This window comes from Nerophis ophidion, linkage group LG10 (genome assembly GCF_033978795.1).
Source record: "Nerophis ophidion isolate RoL-2023_Sa linkage group LG10, RoL_Noph_v1.0, whole genome shotgun sequence".
Classification (NCBI taxonomy): Eukaryota; Metazoa; Chordata; class Actinopteri; order Syngnathiformes; family Syngnathidae; genus Nerophis; species Nerophis ophidion.
In genome coordinates, this window is record NC_084620.1 from 26,121,267 (window position 1) to 26,147,695 (window position 26,429).

A 26,429-nucleotide genomic window follows, 5' to 3' on the forward strand; every position below is an offset into this window, starting at 1 on the left:
GTAAGGGTAAAGTCTATGTTTGTGGTCATTCTTGTTTGTAAAGTACTTACAGTACCTCTGACTGCATGAAAGTGACCCAGGAAGATCTGCAAGGCCCGATGGTGGCCCATGTCCTGCAGTACCCCAAGCAGGTCCTGCACTCGCGAGTTCTGCTGGGCCCAGGACCACAGCAGCTCCTTGGTGGGACTGCGACCCCCTGCCTCCATACGCTCAAACACACGAACTTCCGAGAAGCTCGGGCAGATTCGGGCCGCTATTTCAAAAGCACAAATAAAAATAATTATGTCTACCATTATAGATAGATAGATAGATAGATAGTACTTTATTGATTCCTTCAGGAGAGTTCTTTCAGGAAAATTAAAATTCCAGCAGCAGTGTACAGAGTTGAGATCAATTTAAAGAAAAAAGTAAAAAGTAAATAATGGGGGTTTAAAAGGAAACAAAATAGAGAAATATTACAAAAAGAATAAAAACAATGGGAATAACAATATAACAGTAAAATAAGAATATAACAAGACAAAGTAGGCAGTAGTGACCATGTTATGAAAACATGTGAAGCACACTAAACCCACACCATATGAAGAGCAAGGTAATTTCATTTTAACGACAGTGAGTCTTCTGCGTAAGGACATTAACACTTTTGCAAACCACAATAAGATTAACACCTTCATTAAGTGGCGCGAAAAATAAGACCTGATTTTAAAAATGGCGAAAACCCACAGCTTGTGTGTGTTATCATTTAAGACCAGTCTATCCATCTGGTGATAACATACAGTATACTGAAAAACATCTACAAACCCTGTTTCCATATGAGTTGGGAAATTGTGTTAGATGTAAATATAAACGGAATACAATGATTTGCAAATCATTTTCAACCCATATTCAGTTGAATACGATACAAAGACAACATATTTAATGTTAAAACTGATAAACATTTTTTTTTTTTTGCAAATAATCATTAGCTTTAGAATTTGATGCCAGCAACACGTGACAAAGAAGTTGGGAAAGGTGGCAATAAATACTGATAAAGTTGAGGAATGCTCATCAAACACTTATTTGGAACATCCCACAGGTGTGCAGGCTAATTGGGAAAAGGTGGGTGCCATGATTGGGTATAAAAGCAGCTTCCATGAAATGCAAAGTAATTCACAAACAAGGATTGGGCGAGGGTCACCAATTTGTAAGAAACTTGTCGAACAGTTTTAGAACAACATTTCTCAACGAGCTATTGCAAGGAATTTAGGGATTTTACCATCTACAGTCCGTAAAATCATCAAAATGTTCAGAGAATCTGGAGAAATCACTGCACGTAAGCGATGATATTACGGACCTTTGATTCCTCAGGCGGTACTGCATCAAAAACCGACATCAGTGTGCAAAGGATATCACCACATGGGCTCAGGAACACTTCATAAATCCACTGTCAGTAACTACAGTTGGTCAGTATATCTGTAAGTGCAAGTTAAAACTGTACTATGCAAAGCGAAAGCCATTTATCAACAACACACAGGACATCGACGGCTTGGCTGGGCCCGAGCTCATCTAAGATGGATTGATGCAAAGTGGAAAAGTGTTCTGTGGTATGACGAGTCTTAGCAATCAGATCATGCAAAGTCCAGACAAAGCTATCCTAGTGAGCCTGATCAGAGCCTGATCATGCCCCACTGCGCGTGACGTCATTGAGCAACGCCTCATGTTTGGATCACCGGCGTGTAACTTACAGACGAGCTTACTTATCCAGCACATTGGTACTAACAGAAACAGATGAGCCCATAAGCTGCTCTGTCTCAGAAGAGGTGACAGTGTTCATTTGAGTCTGCATTGCAGAAGTAAACTGAGGGGAGACGCTAGCAGAAGTGTCAGGCTTGATAAAACGGCCAAGGCACCCAGGAACAGGAAATGTCACATTGTTATTTAAATAAGAGTCAAACATGACCAGACTGTGGTCTGAAAATACTGCATTGCCCACAATTACATTATCAACAGTACAACCATAAGTTAATAAAAGGTTTAAAGCAGGGGTATCAAACTCATCTTAAATCTACTCCCAAGTGGGCCAGACTTGTGAAATCACGGCACGATACCTTAAAAATAAAGACAATTTCAGATTGTTTTCTTTGTTTAAAAATAGAACAAGCACATTCTGAAAATGTGCAAATCATAATGTTGTTGTTGTTTTTACACTTACACGTTGTGGTTGATAGTATTCCATCTTTATTTGTCGTTATTTATACTTTCCGAAAAAATTATGTGACAATGTTCATCAGTCAACTAATTGGTGGTAATTTTCAATTAATCAAAATAAAAAATAATAGCAAAATCAAATTACAGGATGTTATTTATGTAGTTTGCTCATTTTCCTCGACTGGTGTGCTAACATGTGGTTTATCTTTTTTAACATATGTAGCATCATCTCCAAAGATACAAATAATTGCTATTGCAACATCTAGTGGACACATTTAGAACAGCAATTTGTTTCATTCAAAAATTTCGTCTCATTTTTATACTTAGAAAACTCATCCCGAGGGCCGGATAAAACCTGTACGTTTAACACCCCTGGTCTAAAGTGCGTCCGTGTATTTGTGTAGGTCCAGTGACATGTATCAAATTAAAAGCATCAAATAATTCTAAAAAAGTGTTTTGCCATTGGCTTGGAGGGACAACACATATGAATATTAAACTTAATTATATGAATTAAAATTCTGTCATACTTCATAGGTATAGAAGCAATAAAATCGGAAAAACAAAACCTTTGTTGTGCATAGGAGGTCGATAAATGACAAAACACCAGCTTAGTCTGATGCAGTTCAAAACAACTCATTTCAAATGAGGGGAAATACATCACCAACAGCAGTTTGCGGTAAAAAGACACTTTCAAGATCGATGCTATACTTCTTGGTGTGTTGATGAATGTGCAACAGCTCCGAAAAGGCAGCGGACTCACCAGCATTTATCCAGGATTTAGTGACGAATAATATATCCAAAGAATGCGATTTGAAGAAATCTTGAAGGGTAAAAGTTTTATTCGTGACTGACCTCGCATTCACAAGTGCACACTTTGTCCCAGTCTCTGTAACAGCCTGGAGCAGCCTGGCTCAGCGGCCGATGGTTGCAGCGATTCCCGCCGCTTAATTTCCCAGGAGAAGAGCCGTGAATGTATATAACAAGTATATTTAATGTTGTTGGCCACTGTAACATTACACACAATGCACAAACATCATCGCCAATGATACTCCATACATACACGGAACATATTTACAGATTTCTTTGGTGTACCACAGTTTGAGAATCACTGGCATATATTGGATGTGTAAATTAGAATTATCCCAATCTAAACCCGATTTAATAACTTTCTATTAGTGATTGTTTCCCCTGGTTATTTGGGGACAGCGTGGCGCAGTTGGCAGAGTAACCTGACGGTTCCAGGTTCGATCCCCAGTTTCTACTAACCTAGTCAGGTCCGTTGTGTCCTTGAGCAAGACACTTCACCCTTGCTCCTGATGGGTCGTGGCTAGCACCTTGCATGACAGCTCTCCCCATCAGTGTCTGAATGTGGAAATAGTGTCAAAGCGCTTTGAGTACCTGGCTTAAATGGTAGAAAAGCGCTATACAAGTATAACCCATTTTAGTGTTGTACGTGCATCCAAATGTTTTAATTTAAAAAAAATTTGAGGTTGTATTACTCCTCTTTTGTTGAGAATAATTGTTGTACGTTCTTGAGTAGTAAGCTATAGTGTGCTTTGGGGATGGCGTGGCGCGGTTGGGAGAGTGGCTGTGCCAGCAACCCGAGGGTTCCTGGTTTAATCCCCACCTTCTACCATCCTAGTCACGTCTGTTGTGTCCTTGAGCAAGACACTTCATCCTTGCTCCTGATGGGTCTTGGCTAGCGCGTTGCATGGCAGCTCCTGCCATCAGTGTGTGAATGTGTGTGTGAATGGGTGAATGTGGAAATAGCGTCAAAGTTCTTTGAGTTCCTGAAAAAGGTAGAAAAGCGCTATACAAGTATAACCCATTTATTTACCATTTGGAAATAATTTTAACTGTTTGAGAATTCACTATAGTATGAAAGTAGAACATTTTTTTTCAATATAATGAATGTTTTGAACGACTCTTTGAAAGAAACAGCTCATCCCATATAGCCGAGTCATAAGAATCGATTAAATTAGCATCACTAATAGAATATAGCAGTAAATTATTTCAAACTGTGGAATGGCCTCCATCGAGTGGGTCGCCAAAGAATGACTTTATAAAAATGCAGTTTTTTATTTTCCTATATTGCAGGGGTGGGCAAACTTTTGGGTTCAGGGGCCACATTAGCTTTTGAAATTTGACAGATGGGCCTGGCGAGCACATGATGCATTTCAAAGCATTGCAAATATATTGGAGCTTGGAGTAGGCTTCTCACACATGGGCTATTTTAATCATAATACATCTATCCATCCATCCATTTTCTACAACTTGTCCTTTTCGGGTTTGGTTTTTTTTTTTGATTGATTGAGACTTTTATCAGTAGATTGCAGAGTACAGTACATATTCCGTACAATTGACCACTAAATGGTAACACCCAAATAAGTTTTTCAACTTGTTTAAGTCAGGGTCCACGTTAATCAATTCATGGACAACACAGTTATTAAACAAGTTAATCATCAGAGTATATACATTGAATTATTTACATTATTTACAATCCGGGGGGTGGAATGTGGAGGGGGTTGGGGCGGGAGGGTTAGGTTTGGTTGATATCAGCACTTTAGTCATCAACAATAATATCATCTGAGAAATGGACATTGTAACAGTGTAGGTCTGACTTCATAGGATATGTACAGCGAACAGTGAACATAGTGAGCTCAGAAAGCATAAGAACAAGTATTTACATTTGATTAGTTACAATCTGGAGAGGTGGGATGTGGTGGGTGGAGGGTGTTAGTCAATCAATCAATCAATGATTATTTATATAGTCCTAAATCACTAGTGTCTCAAAGGGCTGCACGAACCACAACACACACCACTACGACATCCTCGGGACTTTATTCTAGGGTTGAAGTTGCCTGGAGGTGTTCTTTTAGTGCGGTTGGAAGGTGGGTAGAGAGGCACTTTCTTTTACCCTCCAGGGGTGCTGGAGCCTATCTCAGCTGCATTTGGGCGGAAGGCAGGGTACATCTATTTCTAACAATATAATATCATCAAAAAAACGTAAAAATTATATTTAGGGTTAACACTTACAATTTTTTTTAATGGAAGCAATGTTTTTAATCACCCATTTTTGCCAGTACCTCGAAGTCTAGAATCAGTTTTGTTGTGGTAATTCTCAAAACAGATTTTCATCCATCCATCCATTTACTACCGCTTATTCCCTTTCGGGGTTGCGGGGGGCGCTGGCGCCTATCTCAGCTACAATCGGGCGGAAGGCAGGGTACACCCTGGACAAGTCGCCACCTCATCGCAGGGCCAACACAGATAGACAGACAACATTCAAACTCACATTCAAACACTAGGGCCAATTTAGTGTGGCCAATCAACCTATCCCCAGGTGCATGTCTTTGGAAGTGGGAGGAAGCCGGAGTACCCGGAGGGAACCCACGCATTCACGGGGAGAACATGCAAACTCCACACAAAAAGATCCCGAGCCTGGATTTGAACCCAGGACTGCAGGAACTTCGTATTGTGAGGCAGACGCACTAACCCCTCTGCCACCGTGAAGCCCAACAGATTTTCTATTCTGTTTTAATATTTCGGGGGCCGAGTTAATGGGACCATCGGGCCGGACGTGGCCCGCAGGCCATAGTATGATCACCACTGATATATTGACACACTATGTTGCTGTTCAAAATGTGTATTAAGTTACAGTGGCAAAAAATATTAAATATACTTCTTGTTTTCATTAAAAACTGCCTTGTTTTTAATGAATACTTAGGTTAACTATACGTTACTGTATTTTGATTTTGGTCATTATAGTGGTAATTTTTCCTTAGGTGGTACTCGGTGACAAAAGTTTGAAAACCACTCAGTATAGTATTCCCGTTTTGATACTACTATAAGCACTAACAATATACCGTATTTCCTTGAATTGCCGCAGGGCATATCGTATGCTCCTGCCTTGAATTACTGCCGGGTCAAACTCGCTTCGCAAAATAATTAGCGCATGCTTAGTATTACCACCTGGTCAAACTCGTGACGTCACGAGTGACACTTCCTGTCATAATTTTTCAAAATGGAGGAGGCTGATTTCAATACTGGTAATTTGAAATTGCATAAAGGGAAGAAGATTAAGAGCTATTTGATAGGATTTAAGGTCCAAACTTACATCACACTTAAATTTTTACTGCATGCCTTTGGTAAGTGCCGGAGTGAGAAGAGGTTTTAGAATAATTAGCGCATGCTTACTTTTACCGCATGCCTTAGGTAAGCGCAAGAGTGAGAAGAGGTTTAAATTAATTAGCGCCCAGGCGGCAATTCAAGGAAATACGGTATGTGTATATTATTACGAATAATGAAAACAATAACAAAAAGTACTATTCTTACTTGAAAAAAACAAAACTCACCGAGTGCGCGCCATCCATAGCGGCGACATCCAATGTCCATTATTTGGCAGAATTGTTCAATGACCAAAGGGGGAACATCGTAAAGAAATGTATGTGGCTCCATTCACACGACTGCTCTGACAAATACACGCACGCTGACCCATATAGTGGCATACATGTGAGTGTGGCGAAAGTGCGGAAACTCCACACAGCTCGCGTCTAGACGACTGACTTGATGATGAAACGACGAAAAAGGTTTGACTCATATCTACGTCAAACATCTATTTAACCACTTCAACCACTGAAAACAAAGTTTTGACGCTCAAAAACAAATATTTAAGCTAAAAAGAAACGTTTTATGGCTGCATATACAATGTATGTAATTACACATGACGTCACGCTTTTAAAAAAGCAACTTGAGGCTGAAAAGCAAGATTTTCATAACTAGCGATTTAGCAAAAGCAGTTGTATTGTAATATTTGACATCATCTCATTGACCCATGTGTTAACTGGCTTTTAAATGGCGAAAAATACGCGTTAAACTTTATAAAAAAACATTATACCGGATACATTGCCTTTGTAGGGAAGTCATAGCTGTAAGGGGGCGGGACTTGGTGGGCCTCAATCCTAATAACAATACCAAACCGATGGTGATATCAGCATCAGATCGATACTAAACTGATATGATCGAAATTTTTCTGCTCTCGTGAGAATTTTTTTTACATGTGAATTTGTATCTATGGATTTGCACCCGATCACAAACACACACAAAAAAAATAATGTTTATTGTACAGCAATACAAACGTGCGGGAAAGGTTTGGAAGACCCTGGGTCTTGTAGAGTCACGTCGCCCAACATATCACAATTATGCCAGCAGCATGAAAAAAACAGTCAAATAGTTCACTCCAGAAGAACGTATGCTTCAAATGTGTTTACATAAATAAAATTCAGTTGTGGATTAGATATCATGGTATTTTTTCTGTAGACATTATTATATTATTTACAAAGGGGAACATAATATTTGCTACAACTCTTGGTGTTTTTTATTAATGTTCATTAGTGCAGGGAAGGGGTTCTTAATCTTTTTGTCCACGAGGCCCAACTTTTACACTACACAGCTGGTGCCTGGACACACTCAAATATTAACATTGAATTAGTCATCTTACCCTTGAATTTGATTTATATAAAATTACAAGTGCAGCTGGGATAGGCTCCCGCACCCCCGCGACCCCAAAAGGGACAAGTGGTAAAAAATGGATGGATAGATGGAATTATAACCAACCTTCTTACAGTTTACAACACTGTCAAATGATATGTAACCATGATTATTACCGTATTTCCTTGAATTGCCGCCTGTCATGATCCGCCACTCGGATCATGGCATATTCTGGTTTTTGTTCTATTTTGTATCACATCTGTTTAGTATTCGACTTCCTTAGTTCCTGGTGGCACTTCCTGTTTTGTTTCCGTTGCCATAGTTACGTATTTGTGTCACCTGCCGTTTGTTTTTGTCATGCACCTGCTCTGTGATTATCTCCTTATTTAAGCCTGCCTTTGTTTGCCATTCGGTCTCGGATTCTCATTTGCTTCCATGCAACAGGTGACGTCGCTCTTCTCGCATTGTGGTAATTACTTTTGTGTACTTTAGCTTCCACGCTATTCTGTTGTTTGTCCCTAACTCATGCTAGCGCTTTCTGTTGGTTTTGTTTGAAGTGCCTTCGTGCAAGTGTTTTGGTTCTTAGCTCGTTTTTATAGTTAAATAAATCATCATTCTTACCTTCACGCTGTGTTCCATTCCGCTTGCATCCACGAGAGAACGCAAACACGCACCGCGATGCCCACCAAGCATCACAGGAGAATCCGAGCAAACGGACGTTCTTTCGCATCAAAGATAGAGGACTTTGATGTGCTTACGGGGAGGATAGCCCAAGCAGTGGAAGCAGGGACATTTCGCTACACGCCAGAGATGATCTGGGAGCCTGGACGTCTCCAAGCTCCACTCGACTCCTCTTGGCACGACAATGTACCCTCTCGCCCTGCGCGCACTCGTCAGCGAGGGCGGAAGTTGCAGAGGAAGGCTTTGCCTCGTGATCAAGACACGCTAACCCCGCCATCACTCTCTCCAGTACACAGCCACCTCCAACCCGTCCAGAACTCACCCTACACATCTGGTAATGCTTTTTTTTGGTCCCTCTTTTCACTCCTCCGACTGGCCTGTTAGTCACGGGTACTCCAGTCGTGACGTCACTCCTCCGACGTCTCCCGAGGAGAGTGGAGATGAGGAATTTTTTTTTAAAACATGCACTCCCTCAGTCGTCCACAGTGGACTTAAATGAAGCCATCACGCTTCTTAAAGACATTTGTTTTCAGTTCCAATATAAGTCTTTGTTTTCTGAAACCCCACCACCTGTGACTTTGGCCCCGCCCCCAGTTAATTTTGTTCCCACCCTGTCTACCTCTTTCTGTACCTGCCTCCACCCACCCCTAGAGGTAGTTTCAGACTGCGGGGAGCGTGCCTGGCATCCGCTTTTTGAGGGGGGGGCTAGTGCTGGTAGCGGTGCTACGGATGTAGCACAGCTGCGCTCAGCCAAGCCTCAACCTCCAACAAAACCTCCTCCACCTGTCTTTCGTCCCGCCAGACCGCAACCTCCTGCGCTTCCTCTTCCACCGATATTTCGGCCTGCTAAACCTCTACCACCTCCTAGGCCGCCTCCACTGGCACCACGGCTAGCAGCACCTGTAGCTAGCCCTAGTCCAAGCCCAAGTCCTAGCCCGAGTCCTAGCCCGAGTCCTAGCCCGAGTCCTAGCCCGAGTCCTGGCCCACGTCACAGTCCGAGTCCTGGTCCTAGTCCTAGTCACAGTGCCAGTTTAACTCCTAGTCTGACTCCGAGTCACAGTCCTAGTCACAGTCTTAGTCTGAGTCTTAGTAATAGTCTTAGTCACAGTCTTAGTCACAGTCTTAGTCACAGTCTTAGTCCAAGTCTTAGTCTTAGTCCTAGTCTTAGTCAGAGTCCTAGTCCAGGTCTGGATCCCACTCCAGCACCTGACTTTTTGCTGGATTCCACTCCAGCACCGGACTCTGTGCTGGATCACACTCCAGCACCTGACACAATGCTGGATTCCACTCCAGTACCTGCACCCCGGCTGGTACCAATACCTGCACCCCGGCTGGTACCAGTGCCTGCACCCCGGCTAACACCAGTGCCTGCTCCCCGGCTGACACCAGTCCCTGCTCCTCGGCTGGCACCAGTGCCTGCACCTCGGCTGGCGTCAGCACCAGTTCCTGCTCCTCGGCTGACGCTCCAAGCTCCAGCGCTGGCTTCGTCTGCTGTTCCAGCGCCTGTTTCCACGATGACGCCGCCTGTCTCCACGACGACGCCACCTGCTTTGGCTGTAGCACCCGCACCGTCTTCGCCTGCTGCACTCGGGTCTGCATTGGGTGCAGTACCCACACCTTCTTTGTCTGCAGCTTCCAAGCCCGCCATGACGATGCGGCCGATGCGCCCACCTCCACGTCGGCCACGGACGTGGCCGTGCCCTGGCCGTCCTCCTCGCCGGGTGCATCCAACTCCACGTCGGCCACGGATGTGGCCATGTACTGGTCGTCCTCCTTGCCGGGCGCATCCGCCTTCACGTCGGTCACGGATGTGGCCGTGCCCAGGTCGTCCTCCTTGCAGGGCGCTTCCTCCTCCCTTGCCATAGTTACGTATTTGTGTCACCTGCCGTTTGTTTTTCTCACGCACATGCTCTGTGATTATCTCCTTATTTAAGCCTGCCTTTGTTTGCCATTCGGTCTCGGATTCTCATTTGCTTCCATTCAACAGGTGACGTCACTCTCCCCGCATTGTGGTAATTACTTTTGTGTACTTTAGCTTCCACACTATTCTGTTGTTTGTCCCTAGTTCATGCTAACGCTTTCTGTTGGTTTTGTTTGAAGTGCCTTCGTGCAAGTGTTTTGGTTCTTAACTCGTTTTTATAGTTAAATAAATCATCATTCTTACCTTCACGCTGTGTCCTACTTAAATTGCCTCCACGAGCGAACAAGAACCACACCACGATGCCAGCAAAGCGTCACACCGCCGGGGCACTAATTAATTTAAAACCTCTCCTCACTCCTGCGCTTACCAAAGGCATGTGGTAAAAGTAAGCACGCGCTAAGTATTTTAAAACCTCTTCTCACTCTGGCACTTACCAAAGGCATGCAGTAAAAATTTGAGTGTGATGTAAGCTTGGACCTTAAATCCTACTGAATAGCTCTTAATCTTCTTCCATTTATGCGATTTCAAATTACCGGTATTGAAATCAGCCTCCTCCATTTTGAAAATGATGACAGGGGAAGTGTCAATCGTCACGTCACGAGTTTGACCAGGCGGTAATACTAAGCATGCGCTAATTATTTTGCGAAGCGAGTTTGACCCGGCAGTAATTTAAGGCAGGCGCATACTATATGCCCTGCGGCAATTCAAGGAAATACGGTATTTATTTAACACATATACTCTAGGCCTAGGTCAGGCTGATTAAAAACATAAACATAGTAGGGGACTCAACTGACAAAAACACATTTACACACAATTATGTTGTGCTAAAATAAATATACAAATTTCAAAATGAATATGTTTCTTAACTAAACTGTCAATAAAATTTAAGTGCGAATGAAAATACAGTTTCACCACTTTAGTCATAATTTGTTACGCTTAAGAAACTTCTCTAAGACAGTAGCTCCAGATTTCTTGTTTGTTTCACGTTGTCATTACTGCCACAAGTGGTGGAAGTGTATTACAACGGTGTACCGCTGCGGCCCATACGAACCAGAGCTGAGAAACAGATATTTTTTGGGGGCCGTCTAAGTAAATGGTAAATGCGTTATACTGGTATAGCGCTTTTCTACCTTTAAAGTAGGGCTGGGCGGTATGGCCTTCTAATATCTCGATATTTTTAGGCCATGTCACGATACACGATATATATCTCAATATTTTGCCATAACCTTGAATTAAAACTTGATGCATATAATCACACCAGTATGATGATTCTATGTGTCTACATTAAAACATTTTTGTTGATACTACGTTAATATATGCTACTTTTAACCTTTCATGCAGAGAGAGAAATCACAACTAAATCAATTTACCAAAACTGTATTTATTAAACAGTTGTCATTTCCAAAACAGAAAGTGCAAGATCGTCAGACATTTTAAAACAAGCTATTAGTGCACTTTTGTGCATGATGTCACTAAATGACATATCAAAACAACACTAAAATAAAGTGCACTATTTTTACAGAACGCCACTACAATATTTTAAAACAAATAACGTGCACTTTTGTGCATGATGTCCCACATGATATTTCAACAACTATCAAACAAAAATGAGCTGCATAATAGGAAATCAAATAGTATATGTCCTTCGCTATGTGGTAGGTTACTGCGGACGTCATCTCCTCCTGTTGTTGACTATTTTTTTCACACGGTGTTGATGTGGAAATGGTGTTGATGTGCAGGTTGCTTGGGCATTTTGTGGGTGTGGCACCGGCCGGAGATGTTGAAATGCAGAGTTTCAAGCACTCTTCATTCTCTAGCGGGTGACATTTTAAATGATGCTACAAATTAGCAGTAATGCTACTTTATGAAACAACGCTTTTACTTAACATATTACGGTTGTCTGTTCAACATATTCCTGCTTGAAGCCAAACCACCGCCAGACGATGTATCCTGTGCTTTTTTTTCTCGTGAATTCTTCCTCCATTTTTGACCAGATTCGCACCTTCTTTCTCGTATTACCACCTGCACCGCTCCACTAGCATCACAGCTAATGTTACCCATTCCGCTACGTCTCTGCTCCGTGAGGGCGTATGACAAGTATGTGACGTATGTAAGAAGGTGCACTTCTTTTATGTCTCTGTGAAGAGTCAAGATAGAGTGAGAAACGCCTGTAGTGTAATGCCCGCAGCTAAAAGCAACTGCGTGAGAACGTATACTCGAATATCACAATATAGTCATTTTAGAGACAAAACCACGATATATCGAGTACATTCGATAGATCGCCCAGCCCTACTTCAAAGTACTCAAAGCGCTTTGACACTAATCAGTTCATTTTTTTTTAGCATGTAGTTGTTTTCAAACATTTACAAACACCCAGCATGTCATATTAAGTTGATAGTTGATACTAAAACTTTATTGGGTACAAAGTAACCAAAAGTTTAATTGCAAGGGTAATAGTTTCAATTTGTTTTAATATGTACTTCTCTTTATACCGTAGTACTGTACAGCAATGTTGCCAGTTACTTTGAAAAAGTAATTTGATAATGAATTACTCCTTTAAAAAGTAACAATCACACACCAGGGCCAATTTAGTGTTGCCAATCAACCTATCCCCACTTTATTAGTCAAGTCAAAAATAATAATCAGTTTTAAATATGGGTTACCATATTTGTGATGAAACACGTCACTTCTGCTTCACATATGTTCACTGTCACTGAGGAAAAGGTTGATATCTTCAGTAGTTTAAATGAAAACTGATGCTTTTCTTTTTGCCTTCCCTGATTCTTCACTCTGATTAAGTAAATCCGCTTCATTTCCAATAATGCAATTTTTTTTTTAATCTCAAAACTGCACCAACAATAGTATGAAATGGTCCATTGTGTGAGCAGAGAGGGGGGTATTTCAAAACCATCATGACTGGTTTATTATTGGTGTATTTTAACCATACAAATTATGAAAAAATATATGAATAATTTAAGGATCATTAAGGTTTTATGCTGCCGATTCCAATCATCCATGAGTGAGATCAGCCACTACCAATGCCGATCACATGTATTAACTGTACATTTTTCCATCTGTTTATGGTAACTTCTATTGACAGTTTAATAATGTCAACACAATATTCAAAAGAGTTTCCTATTCTCTTCTATTGCACAAAAGTGTTTAAGCAAAACAAAGTCAATAGTACACGATAACTAAAGAAAAGCAAAAACTACCATCTGCTACTCACTCAACCATTGGGTATTAACCTCAAAGTACTTCTGTGTCCAGGGAATTATTCCCTGAGATTATTAACATTAACCAAAGCAACAAAAAAATTATGAGAAAAAAAGAACAATCGGATCACTGTAGTAGCGATCACATACTGATACTATCTTGGGTGAGGATGCCACCAATTTACAGTATAGTGTTCTGACTGAGACAATACTGACGCACCAGCAGTTGTTGTAAAATTATAATCTACCTAGACTCTTATTAATATACTTATTAGTTTCCAGTTAACAACGGTTTACTTTCTGCTGTAACGCAGTTCCATCTATACTTCTTTAGCTTTACTAAGCACTTTTTATTGGTGTTGTTTCAAGATAGCTTCTCTCAACGTGTAACATACAAAAAAATGCAGTTTATGTGCCGTAATGGAGGTGATTTTTATAGGGCAGCAGCTCCCCACTGTGTATGGAGATATACAATGAGTTGCTAGCTTGTCAACCAGAGAGAATCATCGTTTGTGATCGGCATAAAAAGACGTTAATCTGCAATGGCCGATCATGTACTTATTCACAAAAATCGCCTAAGCGGCACCACCCTAAAATAATTGTTTCAAATACAAAAAAATTTATTTATCGTTGTCATGATAACATTAGGGTCCCTTACAATCGCAACTTCCTGTTTGCCTAAACGTAAGTTGGACCCTGGGTCTGATCAGCGCTTTACACGTGAGTTGTCCTCGTGCTAAGAACGTGACTTGTCGCATGTCGCATTTTGCGAAGTATCCATCCATCCATCCATTCATCCATTTTCTACCGCTTATTCCCTTTCGGGGTCGCGGGGGGCGCTGGCGCCTATCTCAGCTACAATCGGGCGGAAGGCGGGGTACACCCTGGACAAGTCGCCACCTCATCGCAGGGCCAACACAGATAGACAGACAACACTCACACTCACATTCACACACTAGGGCCAATTTAGTGTTGCCAATCAACCTAAAATGACAAAAATAATAATGCACAGTGACTTTAATCTGATTACTTGTTTGTAAACAGATGTAAACAGATTACTCGTTACCACAAAGCGTGGTCATATTAAGACTAAAGTAACGAGTTACCGGCATCACTACTGTACAGTATATTAAACTTGTATGACAGTCTGAGCTAGAAATGAATGCATTTTATATTATTTCTGATTGTAAAGATGGTCAGGGAGTGAAAACTAAGTCTTTTAAAGTTTTGGCAGTGGATTTTGTGAACATAAACCACTGTTTTTGGTTTTGTGTTCTTTTAAATTCATAAATGGAGTTTGTTGGTCTGGCAACGCCCAAGCCTCAGGTACAGGCACATTGACAACCCTTTCCTGGCGATGATGAAAACCACCAGAGCGAGTGGATGCCACACAACTCTGCCAACGATGACGTGCCTTCAACTGCAAGACAAAAGATGCAATTATTTACCTCCATTTCCTGACCAGATCACAACTGAACAGTGTACTTTTGGTAAATGTATAGGTGTCATGGTTAGCACTTCAGTTGTGCTCCATGTAGCCTGTCAGAATGTAATATCGAGGGGTGTCGAAAAAAATAAATTTTAAAATGAATCGAGATTCTTATTTGTAACGATTCTTAATCGGTTCCAAAAATCTATTAAAAACAAAAAAAAAATGTTGTGTTGTTGAAATCTGTCTTGTCCAGCTACTCAGGCAACTCATATTGTTGATGTAGATGCCCATTTCTGCTGTAAAGATTTACTGACGAAAAGACGAGTGTGACTGAGATACTTCTCTTGTTGCCTTATTTGTATTTGACTTTACTAAATTTTGGGGCAGAATTTTACTAAACAAAACCAGTTTTCTTTTAAGTAATATAAGATTGTTTTTGTATGGAGGAATGTAGTCTGTTGTAGAGCTGGCACCCAATGTCATTAAAAGGTATTGATGTATGAATGGATGATTTTGAGTCAAGAATCGTTTTGAATCGAGAATCAATTCTGAATTGAATCGTTACCCCCAAAAATTGAATAGATCTGTGTGGTGCCGAAAGATTCACAGCCCTAATAATCTGGTGTGTTTAGGTAGGCATTTGTCAGCTGTGTCACTTTGTCACCACATTCCACTTTGTTTTTGTTTTGGCTCCTTAAACCAACCGGTTGAGACATAATGCTACTCCACCGGTTCATGTCTCCTTTTAGAAGGAAGTGTTTTTTTCTCACTAATGCCAACACAATCATCAGGGCCTTCGCAGCAAAAAGCTGCGAAGGCCCAATTGAAATTTCTTCATTTGTTATTATTAGTCCAATTCAACCGCATTTTAAAGGCACTTCAGATGCATGAAAACTTACTAAATTTTGCAGGCGCGTAAGGTCCGGTGAAAAATTTGATATGTTTGGGGTCCCAAATACAAAATGTCAAAATTGAGACTCTAGCGCCCCTGCCACCAGATTCACGTCCTGTGAAAATAAACAGGAAGTCAAAATCTTGGTTTTGGTCGGCAATTATTAGGCCAAAAACAGGGGTCATACTCGAACAAAATCTTCCTAGGGACTTTAACCAAACGAACCACAATCAAAATGACAGACACTAGACGGATGAGCGATAATATTACTGCAAGGGAATTTTGCCTACACCGTAGGATGTGGGCCTGGCATGACGTCAAACTTTAATCTGATGGTTTGCTACAAAACAAAACATTTGTAACTCAGCTCAGTACAAATCCTGCTACCATCACCTCGGACAGGACACTTGTCTCCAGTGCAGTCCACACTGATGAATGTGAATGAATGTTTGATGCTGGTTAGAGAGGCCCTTGGCGCAAATTCGCAGTTATGTTTCCATCAGTCTCCCCCTAACAAGTTGTGGGCCACAAATGTGGGCTACAAATCTAGCCTACCACTACATCGTGTAGATAAAAGACTGTGTGAATGTGGCTTGAATAAATGATGGGTTCTCTGTGTCACACACTTTCAGTCACTAGAAAGAAATGAATATAAATCTAATTCATTATTATTATATTACTATTATATATTATCACAAGTTGTTTTTTCCGTTTTTATCTTTCATTTAACTTTTTTTAATTAATTTTCAACATCAATAGGTTTTTAGTCATTTTACTTATAATCCCCAACCACTTTCATATTGCTTGTTCATCGTTACAGCACTAAATTTGGCCCTAGTGTGTAAATGTGAGTGTAAATAATGTCTGTCTATCGGTGTAGCTCTGCGAGGAAGTGGCGAATTGTCCAGGGTGTACACCGCCTTTCGCCTGAATGCAGCTGTGATAGGCTGTGGCACCCCCCGCGACCCCAAATGGTACATGCGGTTGTATATGGAAGAATTGATGGATTTTTTATTTTTTTATTTTGACAATTTTAATTTTCAATAGGTGTTTTGGTCATTCTACTTGTAACGTCAAAACAACTTTAATATTGTTTGTTTATTGTTATTATTCTCGGCTCATGTTTTGGTTTTTCCTTTCAATAGTTTTTTGGTCATGTGACCTAGATTTCAAAGACCACTTTTGTATTCTTGGTTTGTCATTGCTATACTTTACTTTGATTAGTTGTTTTAGTTTGCTGCTACATCCTCGCCTCAAGCTGCTTGATGGCTGTGACATAGTTAGTAAACATTCTACACTACCATGCACTACATTACATTTAAATTAGGAGACTGTTAATAAGCTGTAAAAAAGGATTGCCACAGCATTCAGAAGTTACGATATGTAAATGTGTTGTGTTAGATGGTCATCATGTCAAGCGATTTTGAAATAAAAAACAACAACATTATAAACATATATAATATGAATTTTAGAGGTAGATTAGCAGTCTAATCACTTGTGAAATGTAATAAATTGTAGTGAAGTCCGTTAGCTTCTAGGCAGACATTGTAGTTTACTAGCTACAACACCTGATAAAACGTGTCATTACTATGAAAACCAATAACCTTTATAATTACTTACACTGACTTATGTGTTTTCTGCCCAGTGTTCTTCTCATAACACTGCGCGCGACAGCTGGTGAATGCATTATCGTGTAGATAAAAGACTGTTTTGAAACTCCACTTTTGTGGATGGATATCGTTTTAACACTGAAAAGGCGTTTTTTTAAAGTATCCGACGTGTTCATGATTTTCGCTCTTCTGGATAATAGGGACACCACTTGTTTGACATGAACATGCACGACCGAGGGGCCAAGGACTAAGACAAGGGGTAAGGGGCAGATTTGGGCTTCGGCCTGAATCTTCTTGAGACAAAGCAGACGTAATGTTATTAAGGAAAATATAACGATAACTAATACTGATATAGCACAAACGTATATTTACTTACTTAAATAAGCAGGGATAATGAAACCAGTACATACCCGAAACAAGGGAGGGCGAAGAAATTAGGTATCAGCTTCTGCAGACAGAGACAAAAACAAAAAGAGGTTTCAATGTGAAATATTTCACTTGATTTGTACATTAGTATTTCATTAACATCTGATTGCCTGTTTTACTTAAGTCAATGCATTATATCTACATAACAGTAACACAAACTGTTGTACAATATAAGGTAATAATATCTAACCACAATTTGCATCCGGCATAAAAAATAAACCAAAATCATTTATGCAATTGACTTGCTGTGGCGAATATTGAAACAAAATAATTTAAAAAAATGTTTTAATTAAATGATTAAAACCAAATTAAACATTTTCTTAAGACATGCACCTGGGGATAGTTTGATTGGCAACACTAAATTGTCCATTGTGTGTAAATGTGACTGTGAATGTTGTCTATCTGTGTTGGCCCTGCAATGAGGCGGCGACTTGTCCAGGGTGTACCCCGCCTACCACCGAATGCAGCTGAGATAGGCTCAAGCGACCCCCCGCGACCCCAAAAAGGACAAGCGGTAGAAAATGGATGGATGGATCTTTTGTGTCTTCATTTGACCAACCACAGTCCAGAGAACTACAATAACATATAATTCTGCCTGTACAAAAACAAAAAAAGTCTAATTACACTATCAGGGATTAATTTATTACGTTTGTTTTTGTGATTTAGTATTGCACTGTCACCATCACATCATTCATTATTAAGCTAGTGTTAATAAAGTGTTATAATAAAACATTTAAAATGACTAGACGTCACTGCTTGGCAATCATGATGAAGTTAACAATAATACAAAGCATGTTGACATAAACGGAACCAAATTATCCCTTTGGATTTAAAATTTTATGTCGACAAAAGCGGTAGACAATGTATGTATAATTTGAAGTAGGACACTTTTTAGTAAAAGGAACATGGTTGACCAAGACTTCATAAGTGGCTAAACGTACACGAGTTGTGAACATAAACGGGACCAAATAAAGCAGATTCTATTGTTTATCATTACAAAGTGTGGTTAATTATGCTATTATCTTACAGTATATTAATATATTATTATTCATGGATATGATGTCTATCATTTATTTCTCTTTGGCTTGGCCTTGCATGATATGATTTTCTAATAACTTCAAAAGTAAATGTACCCCAAGCAAACACTCTGGACATTCCCATGTGAGTCACACGGCAGGCATACTCCTCTCCTTTTAGCGGAGTGAAGAGTGCATGTTTGGTCACGTAGTAGTCCCAGTTGTCCTCAAAGGCCATCTCCGTCTGATTAGCCTCCAGCATCACCTCGGTATCCTTCAGCAGGTCGAGTTTGATCACCGGTGGGTAGAAGTTGCTCGCATGGCAGAGGAGGATGTTTGGTTTTCCCAAGTCTCCTTGTGTCCGACTATACACCTGAACTAGTGGCGGGACTGAAAAGAAAAATATTTTACACACAACTCAACTGGCGAACAAGATCAAAAGGTGTGCAGTGAAAAATGTTAACATTTCATTGAATTGGTCTGATAATTATTATTGATTTGGCTTGGTTCATTAAAAACTATTCTGTACACCTTCATGGCCTCCCACTACCTCGCCCCTCTATACTTGTCTGATCTCCTGCACGTCACCATCGCCACTAGTTCCATCAGATCCTCCTCCTCCATCCACGTCTCTGTGCCCCCTGCCCACCTCATCACTATGGGGTGCAGAGCCTTCATTCGCTCTACTCCCCAGCTCTGGAACGATCTGCCACCTGACCTCTGTAACTGCGACTCTCTGCCCACCTTCGAATCTAAACTCAAAACATACCTGTTCCGGTCCGCCTAATCTGTCTAACTCACCAAATACTCTTGTCCTATTTTTATTCTATTGTGTTGTTTATTTACAGTATTTGCCTTGGTTTTACGGTATTTAATTTTGTTGTAAAGCAACCTTGAGTTTTCTGAAAGGAACTATGAAATTAATTGTAGTATTATTTGTGTTATTATTATTAATCAGTGCCAGCGTCAGATAACGACATTTACAGAAAGAGGAACATAATTACCTTGTGTATCCACCTGTTACTATTTTTTACAACAGTAAGGCCCTGTACTGTGAATGTTTTCTCATGTAAATTGCATGTCTTGACTCAATAAATGTTGGAAAACACTGAGTTAGGACGTTGGCCTAATTAAATGTGCTGCAACAAATATGAGATAAAATGCATCACATCACTAAATAAATTGATACATAAATCTTTTGAAATAGATGAACCGCCCATGTAAAAGGTTTAATGTAGTAATTGAAGATGATATACAATATTGATATCAATAACTGAACATTAAATTAGCTTTATCCACGTGACTTATAGAAAACAACAGTTTAATGAACAAGCTTAGTTTTTACGGAATTACAAGATTGCATATATATATTTATTTTTGTGTGTGTGTGTCTTTTTGTTGTTGTTTTTTATTTTACTTAATATAGGATTTCACGCCACTGTTGTTCATCATAGTTATCATAGTCATCATTGTCACCGACGTCCCACTGGGTGTGAGTTTTCCTTGCCCTTATGTGGGCCTACCGAGGATGTCGTAGTGGTTTGTGCAGCCCTTTGAGACACTAGTGATTTAGGGCTATATAAGTAAACATTGATTGATTGATTGATATGTATGTAATTGCAGTACACTGCATGTCAAATCATAGTGGGTTGTTTTATTTCCACTTATCTAAAGCAGGTGGATTTCCGTGTAATACTTAATAATAATAAAAATAAATGTGTACACTAAATGATAAAAATATAATGTATAAATACATTGTAAGATAATTAGGTCAAGAAATGATTGTGATATAAACAACTTTAACCCTTTTACTAATATGTGCCACACTGTGAACCCACACCAAACAAGATAGACAAACACATTACGGGAGAACACCCGCACTGTAACACAACATAAAGACAACAGAACAAATACCCAGAATCCCATGCATCCCTAACTCTTCTAGTCTACATTATACACCCCCTCCCCCCCTCTGTGCGTTGGTTGAGGTGGGCGGGGTTGGGGGGGCCGGGTTTGGTGGTAGCCGGGGTGTATAATGTAGCCCGGAAGGGTTAGGGATGCATGGAATTCTGGGTATTCGTTCTGTTGTGTTTATGTTGTGTTACAGTGCGGATGTTCTCACAAAATGTATTTGTCATTCTTGTTTGGTGTGGGTTCACAGTGTGGCGCATATTAGTAAGAGTGTTAAAGTTGTTTAAACGGGCACCCTCAGTGTGACATGTATGGCTGTTGACGAAGTATGCCTTGCAGTCACGTACTTATGTTTGCAGTAGCCACATACAACATGTGACTGTGCTGGAAAGCTGTATGTCAGGGTTGTAGAGGGCACTTAATGCGGTACCATCAAAGCATGCCCTTATTATTGTTGTTTGATTGAATATTAATAAACATTCGAGAGAATAGTTGCATCGAATTTCAGGTGCCTTCCGGGAAAATTGGGAGGGTTGGCAAATGTGATGTTGTCAAGCGGCATTCACATAAAACTCGCGGGCAGCACTAACATTAAATTTTCATATTAAGTTGAGGGACGAGTGTCTGAGACCCCTGGTTTATACATAGCACAAAGAAAAAAAAAACTTTGTACGCAGTGTTATTCCGATTTGAATTTCAAGAGTTTTGTGGCTTCCATTTTTTTCTTTATTTTGTGAAACGGGTCAAAGGGGCTCTTTGAGTGGTAAAGGTTGCCGACCCCTGATTTAGAACGATACGACCTGAAATGATTCAGTGAGTTGAAATTGATTCAGTAACTTTTTTGCCCCAAAAAATGAATTAACGAGTGCGGCTGTGAAATAAATAGTGGATACTCCACACTGCAGGTGAAGTTTCCTGTATTCCTGTTATTTCTTGTAAGAGAATTATGTATAAATGAATGATTATTACAAACAAGCAAGTAAACAACAATTAATGGCCAATGCATTCATATCATATTTGAACACTTTATGTTCACTTAAAGGCCTACTGAAATGAGATTTTCATATTCAAACGGGAATAGCAGGTCCATTCCATGTGTCATACTTGATCATTTCGCGATATTGCCATATTTTTGCTGAAAGGATTTAGTAGAGAAAATCGACGATAAAGTTCGCCACTTTTGGTACTTCCTGAAAAAGCCTTGCCTTTACCGGAAGTCGCAGACGATGACGTCACATGTTGATGGCTCCTCATATATTCACATTGATTTTAATGGGAGTCTCCAACAAAAACAGTTATTCGGACCGAGAAAACAACAATTTCCCCATTAATTTGAGCGAGGATGAAAGATTCCTGTTTGAGGATATTGATAGTGACGGACTAGGAAAAAAAACAAACATAAAAACGAGTTAAAAAAAACAAAACGCCATAGCATTGGGACGTATTCCGATGTTTTTAAACACATTTACTAGGATAATTCTGGGAAATCCCTTATCTTTCTATTGTGTTGCTAGTGTTTTAGTGAGTTTAATATTACCTGATAGTCAGAAGGGGTGTCTACACTGCCGGGTGTTGACGCGCAGTGTCTCAGGGGAGTCGACGGTAGCTATGGACGGCACAAGCTCAGCTTTTATCCAGTAAGAACTGACTTTTTAACCACAATTTTCTCACCGAAACGTGCAGGTTGACATTTGGTCTGGATCCATGTTCGCTTGACCGCGCTGTGATCTATAGTAATCCAGGAATTTTAAACAAGTAATCACCGTGTGTTTGTGTGGCTAAAGGCTAAAGCTTCCCAACTACATCTTTTTACTGTGACTTCTCCAATATTAATTGAACAAATTGCAAAAGATTCAGCAACACAGATGTCCAAAATACTGTGTAATTATGCCGGTAAAGCGGACGACTTTTACCTGTGTGTGTGCGTAGCGCTCACACTTCCTAAAACCCTGTGACGTCACGCGTACACGTCATCATTACACGATGTTTTCAAGACAAAACTCCCGGGAAATTTAATATTGTAATTTAGTAAACTAAAAAAGCCGTATTGGCATGTGTTGCAATATTAATATTTCATCATTGATGTGTAAACTATCAGACTGCGTGGTGGGTAGTAGTGGGTTTCAGTAGGCATTTTTCTCCTCTCATTTTTCACATTCAAAACAGTTTTAATAAAACTACAGGAACCAACATTTTAGCAGTAGAGTTACCTGCTACTTTTGCTGTTTTTCTTCAGCATAAAAATAATGCAATATTAATATAAAAAATAAAATGCTACCAACATCTCGACAGGTTGAATGAACACTAGGTTTACCTGAGAAATAAGTACATGCACATCTTTTTATATTAAATGAGCAATGGTTCAAAATGCTACTATCACTTTAATAAACAGCTGAAGCAGAGAACAGTCGCAACATCATGAAGCTCCAGCACAACAACTTTCAGCTATAGCACGATTGCAAAAGTCACAACAAATACAAACGGCACAACATAAAAATGATAAGCCAAAACACGACAACATAAACAGTGGACACGTTTTGGCAAAAGACCATGATGGCCGAGGTGGAAATTTGAAAAGGGTGTAATGAAAAAAAGTCAGAAAAGTAAGTGAGGAGTGACCACTTTTTCCAATCATGAATAACTTTTTTAACTTTCTCAATAATACTACTATACTATGTTAATTGTACTGGTTTTAACCTTCCACCTCAGTTTGGTTCACTTGCAAAACTTGCTCTGCTGTCACATCCGTTGTGTCTGTCACTTACTTTGTGTTTTAAAGTCGTGTTTCGGCTTTGTATTATTGTTTTGTTGCATTTGTATTTATTGTGGCTCTTGCAATTGTGCTGTAGCTGAAATTGTTGTGTTGTTGCTTTATGATTGTCTTGTAGCATTTGCATTTGTTGTGACATCTCTCGGCCACCGTAAGTATCCACCATTTGTTTTGATGACTGATAAAGTCTGGCAGACAGTTAAGTTAAAGTACCACTGATAGTCACACACACCCTAGGTCTGGTGAAATTAACCTCTGCATTTGACCCACCCCCCTGTTCCACCCCCTGGGAGGTGGAGGGGAGCAGTGAGCAGCAGCGGTGGCCATACTCTGGAATAATTTTGGTGGTTTATCCCCCAATTCCAACCCTTGCTGCTGAGTGCCAAGCAGTGAGGAAATGGGTCCTATTTTGATAGTCTTTCGTATGACTCTTTCCTGGAGGTACTGCAATACCAGGTCGATGCGTGGAGTGGACAGAGCAAGCCCCTATTCCATCTCCTTCAGACTTGAGTAGCCTTTAACGTCCTTACCATTAAAAGTGTTGAACTTCATATACACGTAGTTGTTTTTTTAGTATCGATATATTGCCTTTAAATCGATTTTGGATCGATACATATATTCCGGAAGGCCAACTTGCCGAGCACAGATTGAAGTAGTTGAATCTAGCCAATATATCGATTAATCGTTACACCCCTAAGATTAGCCATGCAATTTATTTTGACCAGACAAACTCGTTTACTTTAACCGCTATACGGTCTGTAATCAGATCAATGCATACTGTATGTCAGTAAAAAAATGTATATGTAGACTCCTGACTAGTGTGTATGCTGGTAAATTTCACACCAAAATACACCCTAAAAGTTGTGTGCAGAATAAATGCATTTAAGTAAAAAGTTTAAAAATGTTCCTACATGACATTCTGACAGTAAAATTGCATTAGTGTACAAATGTTAAGGTATTTCCTTAAGATCATTTCCATTGTACAAGCCAGTAATCAGCTGTGATTAATCACGTTAAATCAAGGTTCCAAAATGTGATTAATTTGAATCATAAGCCTGCTCAGTGGCCTTGTGGTTAGAGTGTCCGCCCTGAGATCGGTAGGTCATGATTTCAAACACTGGGTCAAACCAAAGACTATAAAAATGGGACCAATTACCTACCTGCTTGGCACTCAGCATCAAGGCTCAGACTCCCAAAATGCAACACGGAACGACACAGGAAGTCCTTCATACAGACAGCCATCAGACTGTATAATGCATATGTTCCTTTTGACTGAACTTAAATGTATAATAGAATGTATTTATATTATTCACATGTGAATAATGCTGTGTAATAGACTGCATTGATATTAGTCACATGTGAATAAGGCTGTATAATGACTATATTTATAATATTCACATGTGAATAATGCTGTATAATAGACTATTTATATCATTCACTTGTGAATAATGCTGTACAATAGACTGTATTTATATTATTCGTATGTAAAAAATACCTAAGTGTTTATTGTCTATTGGGAGCGAACTGTGGTGCTGATTTCCCCCAAGGATCAATAAAGCACTTTCTATTCTGTTCTATTCTAGGGTTGGAATTGGAGGTTAAACACCAGAATTATTCCCGGGCGCGGCCCCCGCTGCTGCTCACTGCTCCCCTCACCTCCCATGGGGTGAACATAGGGATGGGTCAAATGCAGAGGGTACATTAACTTTATGCAAGTGATTAATGGGATTATTCATGAGTACAAAAACATGCATTTGAATGCCCTAAAAATTATATAACAAATATACATAATGATAAGATAATAAACACACTTCAACATAAATCACATGTATGCACTCAATTTTTGAACACCAAAACAGTGGTGTAGCAAAGAAAATAACTCGCACATATAGTTAAATAAATGGCAAATATAACAGCACCATTTACATAATTCTCCGAATACATGTCTTTTAAACAGTCTTTGATTGTCGTAAGACGGCCGGTAGTCGACTTCGACTTAATATTTACACGCACCAGAAATACCAAAGTCAACATTGATTGATTGATTGGTTGAAACTTTTATTAGTAGGTTGCACAGTACAGTAGATCCGTCCATCCTTTCCTACCGCTTATTCCCTTTGAGGTTGCGGGGGGCACTGGTGTCTATCTCAGCTACAATCGGGCGGAAGGCGGTGTACACCCTGGACAAGTCGCTCAGTACAGTACATATTACGTACAATTGACCACTAAATGGTAACACCCGAATAAGTTGTTCAACTTGTTTAAGTCGGGGTCCACGTTAATCAATTCAACAAACGAATGGTTGAAATTACAGCCACGTTAAATCCGTGTAAGGGCATAACTTTAACCTAAACATTTCTATACCACGTTTGCGTTTGAACAACCGAGTTGTGTTTACCAAATGAACTTGTCTTATACTTCCGTGTTTTAGGACAAAACGCCTGTTCACATATTACTACACCTGTACACCATAATACATTTACTGAATATTTACTTACTTTCTTTAGTCGCTGAAGAGCTCAGGAGACCTAAAAAGACGAAGCAAACAATGCGGAGAGGTGTATTCATGATTTTAAATGGACTGAAACATATTACTACACCTGTACACCATTAATACATTTACTGAATGTTTACTTACTTTCTTTAGTCGCTGAGGAGCTCGGGAGACCTAAAAAGACGAAGCAAACAATACGGAGAGGTGTATTCATGATTTTAAATGGACTGAAACCGACACACAGGTAAGATAGAACTTATGTTAAACGAAAGTCAAAGGCATGGTCCGTGACACGTGACAACGACTCCGCCCATTTGGGCGTGTCTGGGTCATGACAACAGAGCTCACCACTTGACCTACGCGGAAGTAAAAACGGCGCCATTTTAT

At 40.0% G+C, this 26,429-nt stretch overlaps 2 protein-coding genes across 8 annotated transcripts in view; both read right to left on the reverse strand.

Annotated features, from left to right (window-relative positions):
• irak3 (interleukin-1 receptor-associated kinase 3) overlaps positions 1-7,139 on the reverse strand; it is a 38,323-nt gene extending 31,184 nt beyond the window's left edge. Inside the window, exons 1-3 of one of the 6 annotated variants that reach the window (XM_061913216.1) lie at positions 6,540-7,133; positions 3,451-3,546; positions 56-253 (exon numbers count right to left, since the gene is read on the reverse strand). In XM_061913216.1, coding sequence (XP_061769200.1) covers positions 56-206 — 151 coding nt within the window. In that variant the 5' untranslated portion in view covers positions 207-253; positions 3,451-3,546; positions 6,540-7,133. Of the gene's footprint in view, positions 1-55; positions 254-3,450; positions 3,547-6,539 lie in introns of all 6 variants that reach the window. The other 5 variants (XR_009808487.1, XM_061913215.1, XM_061913214.1 and 2 more) reach the window with 5 other exon arrangements.
• Positions 7,140-7,288: 149 nt separating this feature from the next.
• On the reverse strand, positions 7,289-26,286 carry LOC133560568 (uncharacterized). Of its 2 annotated transcripts, XM_061913220.1 has the most exons (5): positions 26,187-26,286; positions 26,047-26,076; positions 17,836-17,873; positions 15,823-15,930; positions 7,289-14,911 (listed from the first exon to the last, which is right to left on the reverse strand). In XM_061913220.1, the coding sequence occupies exon 5, from the start codon at positions 10,216-10,218 to the stop codon at positions 9,532-9,534; it is 687 nt and encodes a 228-aa protein (XP_061769204.1). In that variant the 5' UTR covers positions 10,219-14,911; positions 15,823-15,930; positions 17,836-17,873; positions 26,047-26,076; positions 26,187-26,286; the 3' UTR covers positions 7,289-9,531. The 2 variants fall into 2 exon arrangements, with proteins under 2 accessions (XP_061769204.1, XP_061769205.1); XM_061913221.1 differs by lacking the exon at positions 15,823-15,930.
• Positions 26,287-26,429: the final 143 nt, after the last annotated feature.

Excerpts from the sequence above, each read along its gene's own strand:
- LOC133560568 (XM_061913221.1), bottom strand. The coding sequence starts at position 10,218 with ATGGCAAGGGAGGAGGAAGCGCCCTGCAAGGAGGACGACCTGGGCACG.